This window comes from Nerophis ophidion, linkage group LG11 (assembly GCF_033978795.1).
Source record: "Nerophis ophidion isolate RoL-2023_Sa linkage group LG11, RoL_Noph_v1.0, whole genome shotgun sequence".
NCBI lineage: Eukaryota > Metazoa > Chordata > Actinopteri > Syngnathiformes > Syngnathidae > Nerophis > Nerophis ophidion.
In genome coordinates, this window is record NC_084621.1 from 39,555,304 (window position 1) to 39,575,988 (window position 20,685).

General features: G+C 42.2%; 1 protein-coding gene and 1 long non-coding RNA gene across 5 annotated transcripts in view; one reads left to right on the forward strand and one right to left on the reverse strand.

The window, feature by feature from the left end:
* Positions 1 to 55: 55 nt before the first annotated feature.
* On the forward strand, positions 56 to 7,723 carry LOC133562070 (uncharacterized). The gene is made up of 3 exons (XR_009808831.1): positions 56 to 145; positions 638 to 748; positions 7,323 to 7,723. It is a non-coding gene; the product is annotated as an uncharacterized LOC133562070 (long non-coding RNA).
* A 2,136-nt stretch (positions 7,724 to 9,859) lies between these two features.
* Positions 9,860 to 20,685, reverse strand: part of LOC133562071 (serine/threonine-protein phosphatase 6 regulatory ankyrin repeat subunit A) — a 48,414-nt gene continuing 37,588 nt past the window's right edge. For 3 of the 4 annotated variants that reach the window (XM_061915899.1, XM_061915898.1, XM_061915897.1), the window contains 10 exons: positions 18,204 to 18,291; positions 18,001 to 18,118; positions 17,667 to 17,886; positions 17,411 to 17,498; positions 17,250 to 17,333; positions 17,023 to 17,168; positions 13,868 to 13,950; positions 13,670 to 13,752; positions 12,496 to 12,587; positions 9,860 to 10,811 (listed from right to left, as the gene is read on the reverse strand). In XM_061915899.1, the coding sequence (XP_061771883.1) occupies positions 10,528 to 10,811; positions 12,496 to 12,587; positions 13,670 to 13,752; positions 13,868 to 13,950; positions 17,023 to 17,168; positions 17,250 to 17,333; positions 17,411 to 17,498; positions 17,667 to 17,886; positions 18,001 to 18,118; positions 18,204 to 18,291 (1,286 nt within the window). In that variant the 3' untranslated portion in view covers positions 9,860 to 10,527. Of the gene's footprint in view, positions 10,828 to 12,495; positions 12,588 to 13,669; positions 13,753 to 13,867; positions 13,951 to 17,022; positions 17,169 to 17,249; positions 17,334 to 17,410; positions 17,499 to 17,666; positions 17,887 to 18,000; positions 18,119 to 18,203; positions 18,292 to 20,685 lie in introns of all 4 variants that reach the window. The other variant, XM_061915901.1, reaches the window with a different exon arrangement.

Consider the following 20,685-nt stretch of genomic DNA (forward strand, 5'->3'; position numbering starts at 1 on the left):
TGGACGAGTCGTGATGTGGAGTTAAGTCGTGCAGTCTGGAAAAGTTGTTTGGTCTGGCAAGGGTGACGCCAGGGTGACGTCATGACGCCAAGGTGACGTGATGACGTCGCCGAGCCATAGGAAGGCGGAAGTCGGGATTTATTTAGTAAGTATTTACGACTGATGTTTTAATTAAAGTTCTGGCGTGTTTTAACTCGTTTCTACTTTTAATTAACACATTTTTGGCAATAGTTACTGTAAAATGAAATGTTTTAACGCCTTTCTACTTTTAATTAACACATTTTGACAAGGGTGACGTTGTTATTAAAGCGGAAGTGAGAGATTTGGTTCAGGATTTATTTACGACAAACGTTTTTTGTTTTTTTTAAGTTCCGACAAACACATCAGGTGTCCTAATTAATTTCTACATTTAATTGATGCATTTTTTTCTTTAATCCTTCAAATTTTTCAACGTTCCATGCATTTTTTCATAGATATAAGATCAAGCTTAATAATTATAATAATAAAAATAATTGTATTGCTATAATTAATATTCAACCATTGGATTATTAAGACAATAGGTGCCATCCTTAATTTTTTTTGTCGCTATGTTAAACTAATTTTCGTTCATTAATTATTTTTTTTCTATACCATCCAGACATTTTTTATTTACCACTTGTTCCTCGCGGGGGTGCTGGAGCCTATCCCAGTTGTACTCGGACGGAAGATGGAGTACACCACTTATCCCTATATTAGGGTCACTTAACAGGTGAGCTGGAGCCTATCTCAGTTGACTTTTGATAAGAGGTGGAGTACACCAGTATTGGTCGCCAGCCAATCAACCATTTAGACCAGGGGTGTCAAACTAATTATAGATCGGGGGCCACATGAAGAAAAACATACTCCCAAGTGGTCCGAACTGGTAAAATCACGGCACGATAACTTGAAAATAAAGACAATTTCTTATTGTTTTCTTATTTTCAAAATACAAACCCCGTTTCCAGATGAGTTGGGAAATTGTGTTAGATGTAAATATGAACAGAATACAATAATTTGCAACTCCTTTTCAACCCATATTCAATTGAATGCACTACAAAGACAACATATTTGATGTTCAAACTCATAAACTTTATATTTTTTGGGCCAATAATAATTAACTTACAAACCCCGTTTCCATATGAGTAGGGAAATTGTGTTAGATGTAAATATAAACGGAATACTATGATTTGCTAATCATTTTCAACCCATATTCAGTTGAATATGCTACAAAGACAACATATTTGATGTTCAAACTGATAAACTTTTTTTTTTTTGCAAATAATCAATGACTTTATAATTTGATGCCAGCATCACGTGACAAAGCAGTTGGGAAAGGTGGCAATAAATACTGATAAAGTTGAGGAATGCTCATCAAACAATTATTTGGAACATTCCACAGGTGTGCAGGCTAATTGGGAACAGGTGGGTGCCATGATTGGGTATAAAAGCAGCTTCCATGAAATGCTAAGTAATTCACAAACAAGGATGGGGCGAGGGTCAACAATTTGTAAGCAAATTGTCGAACAGTTTTAGAACAACATTTCTCAACGAGCTATTGTAAGGAATTTAGGGATTTTACCATCTACGGTCCGTAAAATCATCAAAAGGTTCAGAGAATCTGGAGAAATCACTGCACATAAGCGATGATATTACGGACTTTTGATCCTCAGGCAGTACTGCATCAAAAACAGACATCAGTGTGTAAAGGATATCACTACATGGGCTCAGGAACACTTCATAAAACCACTGTCAGTAACTACAGTTGGTAGCGACATCTGTAAGTGCAAGTTAAAACTCTACTATGCAAACCAAAACCCATTTATCAACAACACCAAGGAATGCCTTTGGCTTCGCTGGGCCAGAGCTCATCTAAGATGGACTGACGCAAAGTGGAAAAGTGTTCTGTGGTCTGACGAGTACGCATTTCAAATTATATTTGGAAACTGTGGACGTGGTGTCCTCCGGAACAAAGAGGAAAATAACCATCCGGATTGTTATAGGCTAGGGGTAGGGAACCTATGGCTCTAGAGCCAGATGCGGCTCTTTTGATGACTGCATCTGGCTCTCGGATAAATCTGAGCTGACATTGCTTAAAAGGATAAATAATGAATAATTCCACTTGTAATCACAGTGTTAAAAACAACGTTCAAAATATAAAACATTCTCATGCATTTTTATGTTCAAGAAGTTGCGTTAATGGTAAGAAGTAATTTATTTATTATTGGTTAATGTGGGGCTTGCCCTCCTGGGGGATCTTCAGACCACCAAGAGCCTGTTTTAGGGTTCCAATATTGTTTTATTTAATTTTTCTCTCAGTTGCTTTAGAGCAATTGTCTTTGTCACTTTCATCCTCACTCGCGCTCTGGCTCCGGCCCCAACCCTATCTCTCCTCCTGGCTGCTGCTTATAACAGAGCAGCAGATGATTAGATAAAAAGGCCCAGGTGGGCATCTACGCACCTGTTGTTGATTTAGAGGCCGGTCCTGGCAACATCCCGCTTTGCTGCTGTCCCGCAGGCCACGCCCCCTCCACAGTTAGCTTCAGAATAACAATGTTATTACAAAGAATAAGAGACTTATTATACTCTGGAAATGTTGGTCTTACTTAAAAAATACACGTATTTAGTTGTGTTCAGTGTTAAAAAAAAATATTATATGGCTCTAAGGGAAATACATTTTAAAATATTTGGCTTCTTGGCTCTCTCAGCCAAAAAGGTTCCCGACCCCTCTTATAGGCGCAAAGTTCAAAATCCAGCATCTGTGATGGTATGGGGGTGTATTAGTGCCCAAGGCATGGGTAACTTACAGATCTGTGAAGGCACCATTATTGCTGAAAGGTCCATACAGGTTTTGGAGTAACATATGTTGTCACCCAAGCAACGTTATCATGGACACCCCTGCTTATTTCAGCAAGACAATGCCAAACCACATGTTTCAACAGCGTGGTTTTGTAGTAAAAGAGTCTGGGTACTTTCCTGGCCCGCCTGCAGTTCAGACCTGTCTCCCATCGAAAATGTGTGGCCCATTATGAAGCGTAAAATACGACCGCGGAGACCCCGGACTGTTGAACGACTAAAGCTCTACATAAAACAAGAATGAGAATGAATTCCACTTTTAAATCTTCAACAATTAGTTTCCTCAGTTCCTAAACGTTTTTTGAGTGTTGTTAAAAGAAAAGGTGATGTAACACAGTGGGGAACATGCCCTTTCCCAACTACTTTGGCACGTATTACAGCCATGAAATTCTAAGTGAATTATTATTTCCAAAAAAAAAAAAAAAAAGTTTATGTATTTGAACATCAAATATCTTGTTTTTGTAGTGCATTCAACTGAATGTGGGTTGAAAAGGATTTGCAAATCGTTGTATTCCGTTTATATTTACATCTAACATAATTTTCCAACTCATACGGAAAGGGGGTTTGTAGAATTTAATGGCTGCAACACGTGCCAAAGTAGTTGGGAAAGGGCATGTTCACCACTGTGTTACATCACATTTTCTTTTAACAACACTCAAACGTTTGGGAACTGAGGAAACAAATTGTTGAAGCTTTAAAAGTGGAATTCTTTCCCATTCTTGTTTTATGTAGAGCTTCAGTCGTTCAACAGTCCGGGGTCTCCGCTGTCGTATTTTACGCTTCATAATGCGCCACACATTTTCGATGGGAGACAGGTCTGGACTGCAGGCAGAACAGGAAAGTACCCACACTCTTTTTTTACGAAGCCACGCTGTTGTAACACGTGCTGAATGTGGCATGGCATTGTCTTGATGAAATAAACAGGGGCCTCCATGAAAAGGACGGCGCTTAGATGGCAGCATATGTTGTTCCAAAACCTGTATATACCTTTCAGCATTAATGGTGCCTTCACAGATGTGTAAGTTACCCATGCCTTGGGCAATAATGCACCCCCATACCGTCACAGATGCTGGCTTTTGAACTTTGCGTCGACAACTGTCTGGATGGTTCGCTTCCCCTTTGGTCCGGATAACACGATGTCGAATATTTTCAAAAACTATTTGAAATGTGGACTCCTCAGACCACAGAACACTTTTACACTTTGCATCAGTCCATCTTAGATGATCTCGGGCCCAGCGAAGCTGGCGGTGTTTCTGAATGTTGTTGATAAATGGCTTTCGCTTTGCATAGTAGAGTTTTAACTTGCACTTACAGATGTAGCGACAAACTGTATTTAGTGACAGTGGTTTTCTGAAGTGTCCCTGAGCCCATGTGGTGATATCCTTTAGAGATTGATGTCGGTTTTTAATACAGTGCCATCTGAGGGATCGAAGGTCACGGTCATTCACTGTTGGTTTCCGGCCATGCCGCTTACGTGGAGTGATTTCTCCAGATTTTCTGAACCTTTAGATGATGTTATGGACCATAGTTGTTGAAATCCCTGAATTTCTTGCAATTGCAATTTGAGAAACGTTGTTCTTAAACTGTTTGACTATTTGCTCACGCAGTTGTGGACAAAAGGGTGTACCTCACCCCATCCTTTCTTGTGAAAGACTGAGCATTTTTTGGGAAGCTGTTTTTATACCCAATCATGGCACCCACCTGTTCCCAAATAGCCTGCAGGCCTGCAGGATGTTCTAAATAAGTGTTTGATGAGCATTCCTCAACTTTATCAGTAGTTATTGCCACCTTTCCCAACTTCTTTGTCACGTGTTGCTGGCATCAAATTCTAAAGTTAATGATTTGCAGTTTGAACATCAAATATGTTGTCTTTGTAGCATATTCAACTGAATATGGGTTGAAAATAATTTGCAAATCATTGTATTCCGTTTATATTTACGTCTAATACAATTTCCCAACTCATGGAAACGGGGTTTGTAGAAAAAGCACAAATGTACATATGATAATGTTAGTTTTTTTTTCTACACTTACATCTTGCGGTTTATCATTTATTTGTCATTATTTATATTTTCTTAATAAACCATGTGATAATGTTCATCAGTCAACTCATTGGTGTCTATCAAAATTTAAAAAAATATAAAAATTAAATTACAGGATGTTAATTATGTAGTATGATCATTTTTCTGGACTGATGTACTAACATTATGTGGTTTATTTTGTACATATGTAGCATCATCTACAAAGATACAAGTAATTGCTATTGCGACATCAAGTGGACACATTTAGAACAGCTGTTTCTTTCTTTCAAAAATTCCATGTTCATTTTTATACTTAGCAACCTCATCCCGCGGACCGGATAAAACCTGTTCGCGGGCCCGTACGTTTGACACAACTGATTTAGACCAAGACCAAGAAGGATCCAAGACTACACCAGAGAAAACCAACGCAAGCAGAGAACAAAACACGCAAACTTCAAACCTTCAACTTCAACTCCCAACTGTGAGGCCAATATGCTAACCCAGGTGTACAAACATTTTCTGCCAAGTGCCACATACAGAAAAATGTAATGACATGGGCGCGACTTCCATACGTATTACACATTAAATATACTGAAAGCAATGTACATACATTGCTGAGCTATCCAAACAAAACAACCAGCTTTCTGTTGTAGGCCCATCCATCCATTCATTTTCTTCCGGGCCACGGGGGCAGCAGCCTAAGCAGAGCTCAGACTTCCCTCTCCCCAGCCTCTTCGTCCAGCTCATGAAGCAAATTAGTATATCTAATATATCACAATATAGAAAACATGTATTTTTACACTATGACAAGGGCCAATAAAAAGCGAGCTGTGGACAAAAATGGACACACAGGCCTAATTTTGGGCACACCTGTGCTGGCCAGAAGGCTGCAGTGCAAAAGAAAACCCATCTTCTTCTGCTTATCTGAGGTCGGGTCACAGAGAAACCCTGACGTCTCTTTCCACAGCCACTTTATTTAGTTCAGTGGTGTCAAAGTCAAGGCCACCGGGCCGGATTTGGAATTTATTATCTATGGCCCCCGGGATGATATTTGATTAGTATTAGAACCGGCCCGCAGCCCACAGCCGCATGCTGCTGTTTTGCAGGCACCAACACATCATCAGTGTTGGCGTTAGGAATTTAATTAGAGCTTAAAAATGGGGTGCCACAGTACATTTTTGGGGTCCAACTTTTTTGTAACTGTTTTGAAAACAAAGCAGTAGAAAATGTCGCTGCTGATCCGCCTAGGCTTGGGATGGTTTCCTGCTGGCTTTGCTGTGAACGGGACTCTCGCTGCTGTGTTGGATCCGCTTTGGACTGGACTCTCGCGGCTGTGTTGGATCCATTATGGATTGAACTTTCACAGTATCATGTTAGACCCGCTCGACATCCATTGCTTTCGTCCTCTCCAAGGTTCTCATAGTCATCATTGTCACCGACGTCCCACTGGGTTTGAGTTTTCCTTGCCCTTATGTGGGCCTACCGAGGATGTCGTAGTGGTTTGTGTTGTGGTTTGTGCAGCCCTTTGAGACAATAGTGATTTAGGGCTATATAAGTAAACATTGATTGATTGATGGATGATACATGTATACTGTTATATCTCACATTCTATATTGTATTTCGAAAAAAGGTTTTCATAAACATTACTTGACTCAGAAAAATAATAATACAAAAGAAAACTTTTTATTATTCATATGTAAATGTATTCAGTTATAAACATTCATTCACTTTCTTATTTCCTTCATGGATCTAAGCTTTACCACTGCCGGTATTATTTTCTACATTCTTATTGTATTATTTTCAGAATGTATTTGTTCTATTTTTGGCCAAAGTAAGACAAGCAAACTATCTGAAATTGTCTTTATTTTTTAGTTTTAGTGCCATGATTTTAATAGTCCGGCCCACGTGTGCACAGATTTTCCTCCATGCGGGCCCCTGAGATAAAATCAATTATACACCCCTGGTTTAGCTCCTCCCGGGGATCCCGAGACGTTCCAGGCCAGCTGAGAGAAATGGTCTCCCCAACTTATCCTGGGTGTTTCCTGTGGCCTCCTACCAGTTGAATGTGCCCCAAACACCTTCCCAGGGAGGCGTCTGGGTGTCATCCTGACCAGATGGCCTAACCACCTCATCTGGCTCCTCTCAATGTGGAGGAGCAGCAGCTTTACTTGGAGCTCCTATTGAATGACAGAGCTTCACGCCCTACCTATAAGGGAGGGCCTTTCACCTGACGGAGGGAAATAATTTTGGCCGCTTGTACCAGTTATCTTGTCCGTTGGGTCACAACTCAAAGCTAATGACCATAGGTGAGGATATGAACATAGACCGACTGGTAAATTGAGAGCTCAGCTCCTTTACATCAAATCCATACAGATGCCCCACCTATTGATCTCACGTTACACTCTTCCCTCACTTGTGAACAATACTTTTAAGGTACTTGAACTCCTCCAGATGGGGCAAAATCTCCTCTCCATCCCGGAGATGGCACTCCACTCTTTTTTGGGCAATCTATGGACCCGGTACTTCTCCTTCTTCAGCCTGACGGCATTCTTGGTTCTGGGATTACCACCACAGCAAGCACCAAGCACCTTGCAACCACAGCTCCAATCGGCTGCCTCGACAGTAGAGGCACGGAACTTGGTCCACTTGGACTCAATGTCCAGGACCTCCCTCTTGACATGTTTACAGTTCTTCCAGGGGTACCATGAATTGATTAACGTGGACCCCGACTTAAACAAGTTGAAAAACTTATTTGGGTGTTACCATTTAGTGGTCAATTGTACAGAATATGTACTGAACTGTGCAATCTACTAATAAAAGTATCAATCAATCAATCAATCAATCAATGAGTAGGACGGGAGACTGGTAGATGTATCCGAGGAGACCCTCACAATGTGCTTGGGTCTGCCAGGTCTGACCAACATCGTCCCCCACCATTGGAGCCAACTCGGTAGATAACTCTGCCCCTTCATCCGAGTGTCCAAAACGAGACCCCAAATCCAATGACACAGCCACAAAGTTGATCATCGAACTGCGACCTAGGGTGTCCTTGTGCCAAGTGCACATATGGACACCCTTACGTTTGTACATTGTGTTTGTTAAGGATAATCTGTGACTAGCACAAAAGTCCAATAACAAAAAAAACAGGTTCAGAACAGGGCGGCCGTTTCTCCAAATCACACTTCTTCAGGTTTCACTGTCGTGGCCAACATGAGCGTTGAAGTCCCCCATTAGAACAAGAGAGTCACCTGAGGGAGCACTCTCCAGTACTCGCTCGAGTGAATCAAAAAAGGTGGGTACTCTACACCAGTGGTCCCCAACCACCGAGCCGCGGCCCGATTGGTACCGGGCCGCAGAAGAATTTTTAATTAATTTTTATAAAAAAAATAAATACAAATACATATATATATATTTTTTTTTATTAAATCAACATTAAAAACACAATATACACTTACAATTAGTGGACCAACCACAAAAACCTCCCTTTTCATGACGAAAACGTCCCTTTTTAATGACAAAAAAAAAAAAAAAAAAGCCCCCCCACCCCCGGGACAAATTATTAAGCGTTGACCGGTCCGCGGATACAAAAAGGTTGGGGACCACTGCTCTAGACTACTGTTTAGTGCGTAGACTCACACAACATTCAGGACCAGTCCGCCCACCCGAAGGCGAGGGCAGCAAACCTCTGGTCTACTGGGTTAAATGCCAATGTACAACTTCTGAGCCGCAAGGCAACACGTCTAGCCACCCCAGCCTGTTGCGTCTCACAGCCTGCAACGCAGGAGTGGAAGAGTCCAGCCCCTCTCGAGACGACTGGTTCCAGAGCCATTGCTGTGTGTTGAAATGAGTCGGACTAGATCAAGCCGGAACTTCTCCAACTTGCGCACCAACTCAGGCTCTGTCTCCCCCTGTGAGGTGATGTTCCACATCCCAAAAGCAAGGATTTGTAACATGGGGATTGGACTGCCAAGGGTCCTGCCTTCGGCATCCGTCCAGCTCACACTGCACCCGACCTCTTTGCCCCCTCCTATGAATGTTGAGCCTAGTGAACCCATGTTGTCTCTTTGCCATTGAGCCCAGAATTATTTTTGTAGAGGTCCTTGGGCTGCTCTTTGTCCCTTAACTAAGACCTGTTTGTCTAGGGAGACCCTGCCAGGGGGCATAGAAGCCCCCAGACAACATAGCTCCTAGAATCATTGGGACACTCAAACTCCTCTACCACAATGCCAATTGAGAACTCAGAGAGGAGAAATTAAACCAGAGTAGAGATTAATTTTCTTTATAATTGTCATCTTTGTTTTTAAACACTCCAGCCAAAATAGGGGAAATACTACACAAAATTATACATTTGTAAAAAATTCCCACCATTATAAGAACTAATTTTATCCTTGGGGCATGACAAAATAAACTAAGTTGCTTCTTTTAGGAAACCCCATGTTTGTTTATACATTTTCTTTTAGTACTAGTATTGTTTATTTTTCAGATGAAGATATTTTGGATATGTTTGTTCGAATTGTATAGATGGCCAGTTGTTTTTTAAATCAATTGGTGAAATGAACAAAATATATACGGTAATCACAAATATTTCTTAAAACAAACTAGTTGTCTTAAGTTTATATTTGAATTTGGCCTACTGTCATTTTTTTGTTTTGTTTTCATATTTTAAACTCATATAGTACTTATCCCTAATTCAAAAGCGGGCAGCACATCTTATGGTTTCGGAACTGTGTTGTCCTCCATTTCAATGTGTCCACTTAATAATTCTACATAGCGTGAACTTTGTCCACATCGATCCTTTATCATGATTAAAATACTAACTTCCCCAAAGAGCCTCAACATGAACGCAGTTCTTCCCCCAAAAATTTCCATTATCTATCTAGTGCAATTCTTTGTGCTCTTTAGAGCTGCATCGACACACCATTCACCATTTTAGTTACTTGTAAAGGTACAAAATGAGCACATAAACAGGATTCAAAAGTACACAAATAATTTATTCTTGAGACTATACCACAATGGACAGGCTGATCCATAAAAGTGAGGTTGATCAACATAAAAATAAACTGACGTAAATAATAATTTTTAAATAACTCATGTCACTAAGTGTGATTTTTTTGTTTTTAACGGACAGGGATATTTAAAACTGTTGATCTTAATTAAACATTCAAACCAAACAAAAATGAAACATTTTCTTCCTGTGTGATGGAGACATGAAGAACAAGTGCATTCTGAATGATGTCATGTTAGAGATCCACCTCATAATTGACACAAACATCTCAAAAACATGTGGCACACTCCTCCAGGAAAACCAACAACTCAAAAGAAATAGCCTCACGCCTCATTTAAAAAGCATCCACATCAATTGGTCCATGCTGGTTTAGCTTTCCGTGAGGTGCTACTGTCCTTCGTCAGCATGTTATTGCAGTTAAAAGGTTTTCCTATCAGATGCAATCACTCAAGTAGTGAGTCAGTATAGCCTCTTTTCAACTGGAAGGACACCTGGTGCTGGGTGAGGTCGGGAGGGGATAACTTTTAAGGCTCCTGCACGGGGCTTGTCTCTTCTACCCTCCCAAGCTGGCCATGGGTGAATCTTAAGACACAGTGTGTGTGTTGTGTAAGTTCTAGCGCAGTTTGCTGTCCTTCAGTACGTCTCTGAATCCGAGTCGTTGAGCTCCTCGTCTTTGTAGAAGCCATCGTGATGGCCAATGTTGTTGAAGCTGCAGTAGGTGGTGTGCTGGCCGCGCAGCACAGGCAGACTGTCGAAGGTGGCGCTCTTGGAGGGGCTAGTGGTGTAATGGTTGATGGCACTGAAAGGAGGGGTGGGCGCTGTGGTGCAGGGGGACACAGGCATCATGGTGGCCAGGATGAGGGCGAGGCAGTCAGCCACATCTTTGTTGGGGGCACAAGCCAAGGCGGGTGTGTAACCTAAAAGGGAATGACACTAGGGGTGTAAAAAAAAAAAAATCTATTTTCGAATGACTCTTATGTGTAACGATACTTAATCAATTAACAAATCAAAAATCTATTAAAGAAACAAACAAAAAAAACAAACAGAAAATCTGTCCTGTCCCGCCACTTTATTATATATTTGTGTGTAATTTTATTAAACAAAACCAATTCTTTTTTTTAAGTAACATAGGAATGTATCTCTTTTATGGAGGAATGTAGTTAATCATAGAACTGGCACACAATGTTATTTAACAAGTATTGATTTTGAATCGAAAATCGTTTTGAATCGAGAATAGCCTCTGAATCGAATCGTTACCCCCAAGAATCGAACCAAACCAAATTATGTGGTGCCCAAAGACTCACAGCACACACCTGCATTAGTCTAATGTAATATAATTTGACAAAGTTACAGGATTGCTGTAAGGTTGTTAAGGACCTTCTGCAAAAAAATGGTCAAAGATCATCTTTATGACAGAACTGTAGTGTATTTCAAGAATCTGCTGCAGAAATGTGAGTCACTCAAAAGTTTTCTAACTTAATTTGAGGGCCACCAGTTGAATAGCCCAAAGAATGAAAAGCAGAGGACCAAAAATAGAACCTTGAGGAACATCACTAGTATAACTAAAGAAGTTGAACGAATGACTACTGACTGTATCTGAAGTAAACAAGCCAAAGCAACACCGTAGTTACATAAATCACTTTAGGAAAAACATTTCTAACTACAAAAAAGGAGAGGACTTATAGGGGTGACTTGAGGAACACATCAGTTTGTAAATCACAAGTGTTCAATGTTTGCTAGTAAGGTTAACATGTCAATGCAAGGATCTGCCAATGTGTTAACAGTGGTCCAAGTCTGTCTATACAACAAGAGCACTCTATTCTTTTTAGGAAATTGTTGTGAAAAAGTTTTTCTCCCAATTTTTGAACTGAAGTCGGGGGCCGGTATTGTGTCATTCTTTACCCCACATACTGCCGTACCCGGGTCTATACTGGTTTTATATTTCATGGATAATCACCAGGACCCCCTCAATCCAGCACATTACCCATGTTCAACTCCACTGGCTCTCCATCAAACACTGCATCCAATTTAAAACATATATCCCCACTTTTAAAGCCATCCATAACCTTGCCCTGTCACATCTTTGTGACCTGCTCCATGTCGCCACAGCCTCACGTTCCCCAAGAGCCTCGTCATCCGTTCATCTCACAGTCCCCTTATGTAGACTGTGTCCACCATTGGAGCCCGAGCCTTCAGCCCCTCAATTTTAGAAGGCACTACCCACAGACCTTTGCAATATGGACCCATTTTATACACTGTAAATTTTAGTTATCTTTGATGTTGTTTCTTATCTAATGAGTATTGGTCCCTGGGTTTTTGTACGAAGTGCCTTTCTACGCACCCCATGAGTGCCTAGAAAGGCACCTCGTAGGTAAAATGTGTTTCTATTATTCACAGTCTGCCAGTTTAATAGTCCCTGTTCTGTATTTTACTGATACTTTTTTATTATGTCTATTAAATGTTTTTCTGTATGACAAAGTTTGTATTTTAGTGCTGTCTGTCTCCTATGCTAGTGAGCTAAAGACAATTTTCCACCACAGGGGACAAGAAAGATGTATTCTATGGTTTCCATGCAGATGTATACGAGAAGAGTTGATATACCATTTTCATCCACTGCCAGGACACTGGCTCCCTTCGCAAGCAGCTCTTGCACCACCACAGTCAGGCCATTCCTTGCAGCTACGTGCAAAGGCCTGGCAAGGAATGATAAAAAGGATGTTTGTTAAATATTAAGTCATTAATCAATAAAGCTATTGATACTTATTAATCATTCTCATTTGCAAATAAGATAAATAATTTAATGAGCTGTGTTCTTTTCCTACTAGGAGAGCATGCTTTATATTTTAAAATGTGTGTGATTATCTGTGCTTCTATAAATTAAAGGCCAGTCACACCGGACCAAATGCAATAGGTACATGTAGTAATAGGTCAAATGATACTGAAGCATCGACGCCTTACGAAACATAGGTAGTGATACTGTGTCCCCTGAAGCCTATCCATGTGTCACTAAGAAAAAAACATGAGGCCAATACAGCTGCTGTGTCATTTGACTGCAAAGCACCAAACTGTTGATCTGGAAGCACTACTTCCGCTTACGATTGATCGCTCGTACTATATGAAGACTGGCGTGCTGCACCTAAGTTTCCATCACAATCATCGATCTAAATGTTGCTAAGAAAGTAAATAAAAAAATAAATGGAGCTACGAAAAAGAAAAATGTCACAAGTGTGGGATTATAATGGTTTTATTGTGCCAAACAATTGTAAATGTTTTTCTTTTGTTGCTTATTTAGCTCATTGACCAGAGTTGTTCATTCAATATATGTTTAAAACCCCCAAAAACATTTATATTTTCTAATCATTCATTTTGTTTACAGCAGCATTTTATTAATCCAACAGTATCAACACAGCTATTGAGTGTGCCATACGCTCACCAAGACATCAATTACCAATCACTAGTTATGTCACATCTTTGTTATGTGCTCCTGCATGACAAAGTGGACTGTGTTTTTTGACCTTTTTCTAAGTAATCCAAAAAAGGAGGGCATGCCGCCAAAATGTGTAGTGAGCCAACATTCAGAAACATGCTGATAATGAAGGACATGCTGTTACTTTGTAATCGGCAGAATGTAATGGACATGTGTAGTACAGGGAGTTGGGCCTCCCGGGAAATAGGGAGTGTTGGCAATCTGTGTGTATAACACAGTTGCAATTCCAAGTAAACTCCTCAATTCAATGATGCCAGAAACTAGATAAGTAAGACAAATTATACGTACGTCTGCAAGGCAGCGTTTGTGGCATTTATGAGGTTTCTGTCTGTGATCTTCTCCAATATTAACAAGGCACTGGTTTCATGTCCCTGTGTAAAAGCAACGGAGGCATGATTAACACTGATAATAAATCAATCAGCTGCAGTGTATTTTGTTGCAAAATGAGAGTGCAACCGAGCCCCCTAGTGGTTAAAATATACCAACCTTACTGCAGGCAAGATGAAGTACAGTGTTCTTCACAGCATCCTGCAGGGTTAGATCTGCGTTTGCACTGCTCACCAGGAGCTCTTTAATGACACGCAAGACAAAACTAGTTCATTTTTATTTGTAATATATGAGTAAATCGGTGACATTGGTCCTCCAATGGGCTCACCACCCATAGCAGGGGCCATAGAGGTCGGGTGCAATGTGAGCTGGGCGGCAGCCGAAGGCAGGGCACTTGGCGGTCCGATCCTCGGCTACAGAAGCTAGCTCTTGGGACGTGGAACGTCACCTCACTGGGGGGAAAGGAGCCTGAGCTAGTGCGCGAAGTGGAGAAATTCCGGCTGGATGTAGTCGGACTCACTTCGACGCACAGCAAGGGCTCTGGAACCACTTCTCTCGAGAGGGCCTGGACTCTCTTCCACTCTGGCGTTGCCTGCAGTGAGAGGCGACAGGCTGGGGTGGCAATTCTTGTTGCCCCCCGGCTCAAAGCCTGCACGTTGGAGTTCAACCCAGTGGACGAAATGGTAGCCTCCCTCCGCCTTCGGGTGGGGGGACGGGTCCTGACTGTTGTTTGTGCTTACGCACCAAACAGCAGTTCAGAGTACCCACCCTTTTTGGGTACACTCGAGGGAGTACTGGAAAGTGCTCCCTCGGGTGATTCCCTTGTTCTGCTGGGGGGACTTCAACGCTCATGTTGGCAACGACAGTGAAACCTGGAGAGGCGTGATCGGGAAGAATGGCCGCCCGGATCTGAACCCGAGTGGTGTCTGGTTATTGGACTTTTGTGCTCGTCCCAGTTTGTCCATAACAAACACCATGTTCAAACATAAGGGTGTCCATATGTGCACTTGGAACCAGGACACCCTAGGCCGCAGTTCCATGATCGACTTTGTAGTTGTGTCATCGAACTTGCGGCCTCATGTTTTGGACACTCGGGTAAGAGAGGGGCGGAGCTTTCTACCGATCACCACCTGGTGGTGAGTTGGCTGCGATGGTGGGGGAGGATGCCGGACAGACCTGGCAGGCCCAAACACATTGTGAGGGTTTGCTGGGAACGTCTGTCAGAGAGAGTTTCAATTCCCTCCTCTGGAAGAACTTTGAACATGTCACGAGGGAGGTGCTGGACATTGAGTCTAAGTGGACTATGTTCCGCACCTCTATTGTCGAGGCGGCTGATTGGAGCTGTGGCCGCAAGGTAGTTGGTGCCTGTCGGGGCGGTAATCCTAAAACCCGTTGGTGGACACCAGCGGTGAGGGACGCCGTCAAGCTGAAGAAGGAATCCTATCGGGTTCTTTTGGCTCATAGGACTCCGGAGGCAGTGGAGAGGTACCGACAGGCCAAGCGGTGTGCAGTTTCAGCGGTCGCGGAGGCTAAAACTCGGACATGGGAGGAGTTCGGGGAAGCCATGGAAAATGACTTCCGGACGGCTTCGAAGCGATTCTGGACCACCATCCGCCGTCTCAGGAAGGGGAAGCAGTACACTGTCAACACCGTGTATGGTGCGGATGGTGTTCTGCTGACCTCAACTGCAGATATTGTGGATAGGTGGAAGGATTACTTCGAAGACTTCCTCAATCCCACCAACCCGTCTTCCTAAAAGGAAGCAGTGCCTGGGGGATCAGTTTTGGGCTCTCCTATTTCTGGGGCTGAGGTTGCCGAGGTAGTTAAAAAGCTCCTCGGTGGCAAGGCCCCGGGGCTAGATGAGATCCGCCCGGAGTTCCTTAAGGCTCTGGATGCTGTGTGGTTGTCTTGGTTGACAAGACTCTGCAGCATCGCGTGGACATCGGGGGCGGTACCTCTGGATTGGCAGACCGGGGTGGTGGTTCCTCTCTTTAAGAAGGGGGACCGGAGGGTGTGTTACAACTATCGTGGGATCACACTTCTCAGCCTTCCCGGTAAGGTTTATTCAGGTGTACTGGAGAGGAGGCTACGCCGGATAGTCGAACCTCGGATTCAGGAGGAACAGTGTGGTTTTCGTCCTGGTCGTGGAACTGTGGACCAGCTCTATACTCTCTGCAGGGTCCTTGAGGGTGCATGGGAGTTTTCCCAACCAGTCTACATTTGCTTTGTAGACTTGGAGAAGGCATTTGATCATGTTCCTCGGGAAGTCCTGTGGGGAGTGCTCAGAAAGTATGGGGTACCGGACTGTCTTAGTGTGGCGGTCCGCTCCCTGTATGATCAGTGTCAGAATTCTGTCCGCATTGCCGGCAGTAAGTCGGACACATTTCCAGTGAGGGTTGGAATCTGCCAAGGCTGCCCTTTGTCACCGATTCTGTTCATAACTTTTATGGACAGAATTTCTAGGCGCAGTCAAGGCGTTGAGGGGTTCCGGTTTGGTGGCCGCGGGACTAGGGTCTCTGCTTTTTGCAGATGATGTGGTCCTGATGGCTTCATCTGGCCGGGATCTTCAGCTCTCACTGGATCGGTTCGCAGCAGGGTGTGAAGCGACCGGAATGAGAATCAGCACCTCCAAGTCCGAGTCCATGGTTCTCACCCGGAAAAGGGTGGAGTGCCATCTCCGGGTTGGGGAGGAAACCCTGCCCCAAGTGGAGGAGTTCAAGTACCTAGGAGTCTTGTTCACGAGTGAGGGAAGAGTGGATAGTGAGATCGACAGGCGGATCGGTGCAGCGTCTTCAGTATTTCGGACGTTGTACCGATCCGTTGTGGTGAAGGAGCTGAGCCGGAAGGCAAAACTCTCAATTTACCGGTCGATCTACGTTAAGGATAAGATCACGGGTACAAGCGGCCGAAATGAGTTTCCTCCGCCGTGTGGCGGGGCTCTCCCTTAGAGATAGGGTGAGAAGCTCTGCCATCCGGGAGGAACTCAAAGTAAAGCCGCTGCTCCTCCACATCGAGAGGAGCCAGATGAGGTGGTTCGGGCATCTGGTCAGGATGCCACCCGAACGCCTCCCTAGGGAGGTGTTTAGGGCACGTCCAACCGGTAGGAGGCCACGGGGAAGACTCAGGACACGTTGGGAAGACTATGTCTCCCGGCTGGCCTGGGAACGCCTAGGGATCCCACGGGAAGAGCTAGACGAAGTGGTTGGGGAGAAGGAAGTCTGGGCTACCCTGCTTAGGCTGCTGCCCCCGCGACCCGACCTCGGATAAGCGGAAGAAGATGGATGGTAACATTAGTTGGTGTGCAGCCTGCATACCGACAGCGTTGGTCTGGCCGTTCTCAGCAGCCATCATGAGTGGGGTCTTCCCCGCGGCATCTACACCGTTGACCTGAGCGTTGTGGCTCAGCAACAGCTGCAGACACTCGACATGGTCAGTGAAGGCTGCGGCATGCAAGGGCGTCCTGAGCAAATGACATGAGGACAGAGACAAGTTGAACAAATTTCACTGAGGAAGTTTAACCAGCAATCCAAATAGAGGTCACCTGTTTTTTCCGTCTTTGGCATTGACAATGGAAGGGCCCAGCGTGTCTATCAGCATCTCAGCAGCACCTTCATTGTCACGGATCCTTAAAAAGGGAGAAAAAATGTTTTGTTTTTGTTCTCACCCATCAGACCTCACACTGCAGTAAATTCACAGTCTTACACAGCACAGTGGAGAGGGGTGAATAGATTTCCTTCAGCTTTCTGGAAAACCTCTTGTTCCAGCAAAACCTCAACACAAGTATCATGGCCTGCAAAACAATTGGTTTCTATTATCCAAAGTTGAGCAAACATTTTGCCTAACATTATGAGTCACTTTTATCATTTTGTACATTCAGATTTATTTAGCTACAAGAGAGGGTCAAATTCTTAGAAACACTTTAACAGTACTTTCTTTTGCACATCTTCAATCCACATACCATTGTAGCAGGCCCAGTGCAAAGGTGTGTAGCCTCGGCTGTCTGTCAACACTGGCGGGGCTTCCACTGATTGGGCCGCATGCAGTAGGCCTCCCAATACCCCGATGTGTCCGCACGCTGCTGCCAGGTGGACCGGCGTGCGGCCCTTACAATCCTGCACCAGAAAGCTGGCACTGTGCTGAAGCAAGGCCTCCACACATTCCTCGTGACCAGTCACAGCCTGGTCATAAAAACAAACAAAACAAGAACAGATATGAGTGTTGTTACAAATGGCAGCCTTTAAAGCTTTCATTGCAATGACTTTCACAGAGAAAGAAGGGAAAGTTAAACTCACTCCTCTATGTAGAGCCGTCCTGCCCCACTTGTCTTTGGCTTCTACACTGGCCCCCTTATTAAGCAGAGAATATACACAATCCGTGTGGCCACTTAAAACCGACAGCATCAGAGGGGTTCTAAAAAAAAAAAATCCCAAAATGTTGATTTATTTGACCACATATTTCTCGTGAAAAATGGAAAAGCATCAATTGCAATACTTACTGTCCGTTACCATCTTCAATGTCTACTGCGCTTTGAAGATCAGCATTTCCAATCAGCAACCGTAAACATTCTGAGTGACCATTAGTAGCTGCAGAGGGTGGACCAACAGTTAATCTACATAATTGTGCATGACAATGAAGGGGAACTGCACTTTTTTAAATGTATTTTGCCAAAGTTCACAATCATTATAAAAAACAGATGTTTTTTTTAACGTAAAAAGAAAACCTTTTACAGTGGAGTCAATGCAAGGTAGACTGTTGCGCTCATAAATCTAATAAAAAAAACACCCAAAAAACGACAACAATACTCAATTTACATTTCGTGTCTTGAATATTAACGAAGTATTAGTGGTTTTTTTTTATTGTAAGCGTTAACGCAGACAAACTATTCATAGCGACGCCTTGATCACAAACTTGTATGCCAATGTTGTAACGATCGACTAATTAGTTGCTTCCTCATTTCCTTGCTCGTCAAACTTTATTCTAGATCATAATTAATGCCTCTCACTTGGATAGTAGAAGGACCAGGACGTATACTGTCAACTTGGTACACTTTGACAGCCAATTTAGACCCGGATATGGCGACTTCAAAAGTCGCTTGGTTCTACCCCTTTTTCTTTGCGAAGATTATGAATCATTCTTAATATAGACGGGACTATAATAAGATTCTATCAGTCGGCATTTTAATGATAGCAGACATTGTACAGTAAGTAATCTTTCTTTTTATGTTTGTTGATTCTCAAGTCTACGGTGAGTAATAACCAGTGATGTAGATGGCAACACAAAAAAGGAACGCTGTGATGTGGTTTTTAAATTAATGCACCGCGTATGCTTAAAATGAGCAAAATACATAAAGATTAAATGTTATTATAAATGTGCCTGTTACTACATTACATATATACTTGCATCATGTATATAAAACGTCAATGGAGGTGTTTAGGTATTTTTAAAGGGCTTTATAGGCAGAATACAGCGGCTCCCATAGAGGCTCCATTGTAAGCTGACTATTGAACACATTAATTTACTATTGAATGCATTAAAACAGACATTCTTTGTCTTTTAAAAAAGTGCAGTTTTTCTTTAAAACAACCAGAGGCGTTAAGACCTTGAGTATTGACCAATAACAATATTGATCAGATACAATATCAGGACAAATCATACATCCCTTTGATATTTTGTGGGGAGAAAAGTTAGAAAAGGCTTGATTAGGTTTAAGTACTAGGAGAGAAAACAATAAAACTCTAACCCATTTATTACTAACAATCCTCAATGGATTTATGCTGTCTTCCAGTTCAAGTGGTGTAGTAAGTGTTTTTGGCGACACCTAATGACTACAACAAGATGAAGGGTGATGGGTAAAATGCAGAGAATAATTTTGCCACATCTAGTATGTGTGTGACAATCATTGGTACTTTAACTTTTAACTTTAATTCCTTAAGTTAAGCTCATGACTAAGTTAGTTGACATATGCAGACATTTTTGTTACTGGATACTTTGTAATAAGCATCTGCCTTGAAACTTTGTATCCCTAAGTACTATGCAACAATAAATATTTGATACTTTTCCCATTGTGGGAAAATAAGTCTAAGAAAAGTCTATCCTAATGACAAATGTCATGTTTTACATTCCAATATTGTTAAATTAAAAACATGTATTACCTATAGGTCTAGCTCAGTGATTCCCAAACAATGGCACGTGTACCAATAAGTTGTATGTGGGCTTCATGTAGTGATACGCCAAATAATCTCTTAATTAAATATTTGATTCATTAATAAAGGATAGTGTTTTATTTTCCTATATTCATACACAGTGTTACTGTTCAAACTGTATGTAATGCTAAAAGTGGCCAAAAATAATAAATATACTTGTTATATAAAACCTCTGGCTTGATTAGAATGAATTCTTAGGGCTACTTCAATATTGCATTTAAGATGTTGGTCATTATGGTGACACTTGGAAAGCCAAGTGTCTTCAGAGGTGGTACTTGGTGAAAAAAGTAAAGGGACAAGCGGTAGGAAATGGATGGATGGATGGTCTCGCTTGTGTGGGCTTAGTTGTGTAGCTGCTAGCTCCTAGTATTCTATATATAGCCTACCATGTTTACCTATTGCAAAAGACTTCACTAAAACACGACCAACCTTGTGTGTTTATCGTTGTTAGTACAGTATTTATTTTTTAATTATTGTAAAAAAAAAAAAGAAATCAGCAAATCTACATTTCACAAAGTGAGAGACTACATTTATATTTGTGTACATTTAAAAAATGTCAGAGCATTCACACATTTGCAAGTGCAATCATTCAACTGTCTTATGTAAGAAGGACAAACCCACCCCTAATAAGGATATTCTGCTTTTGTTAACTACAATAATAAAAAAAAAAGTTAACTGATGCAAAGAAAAATAACTTTCTAAATGACTTGTTTAATTGTGGAAACGGTGTAAAAATTAATTAATTAAAACAAAAGCTAATGATATTGATGATTT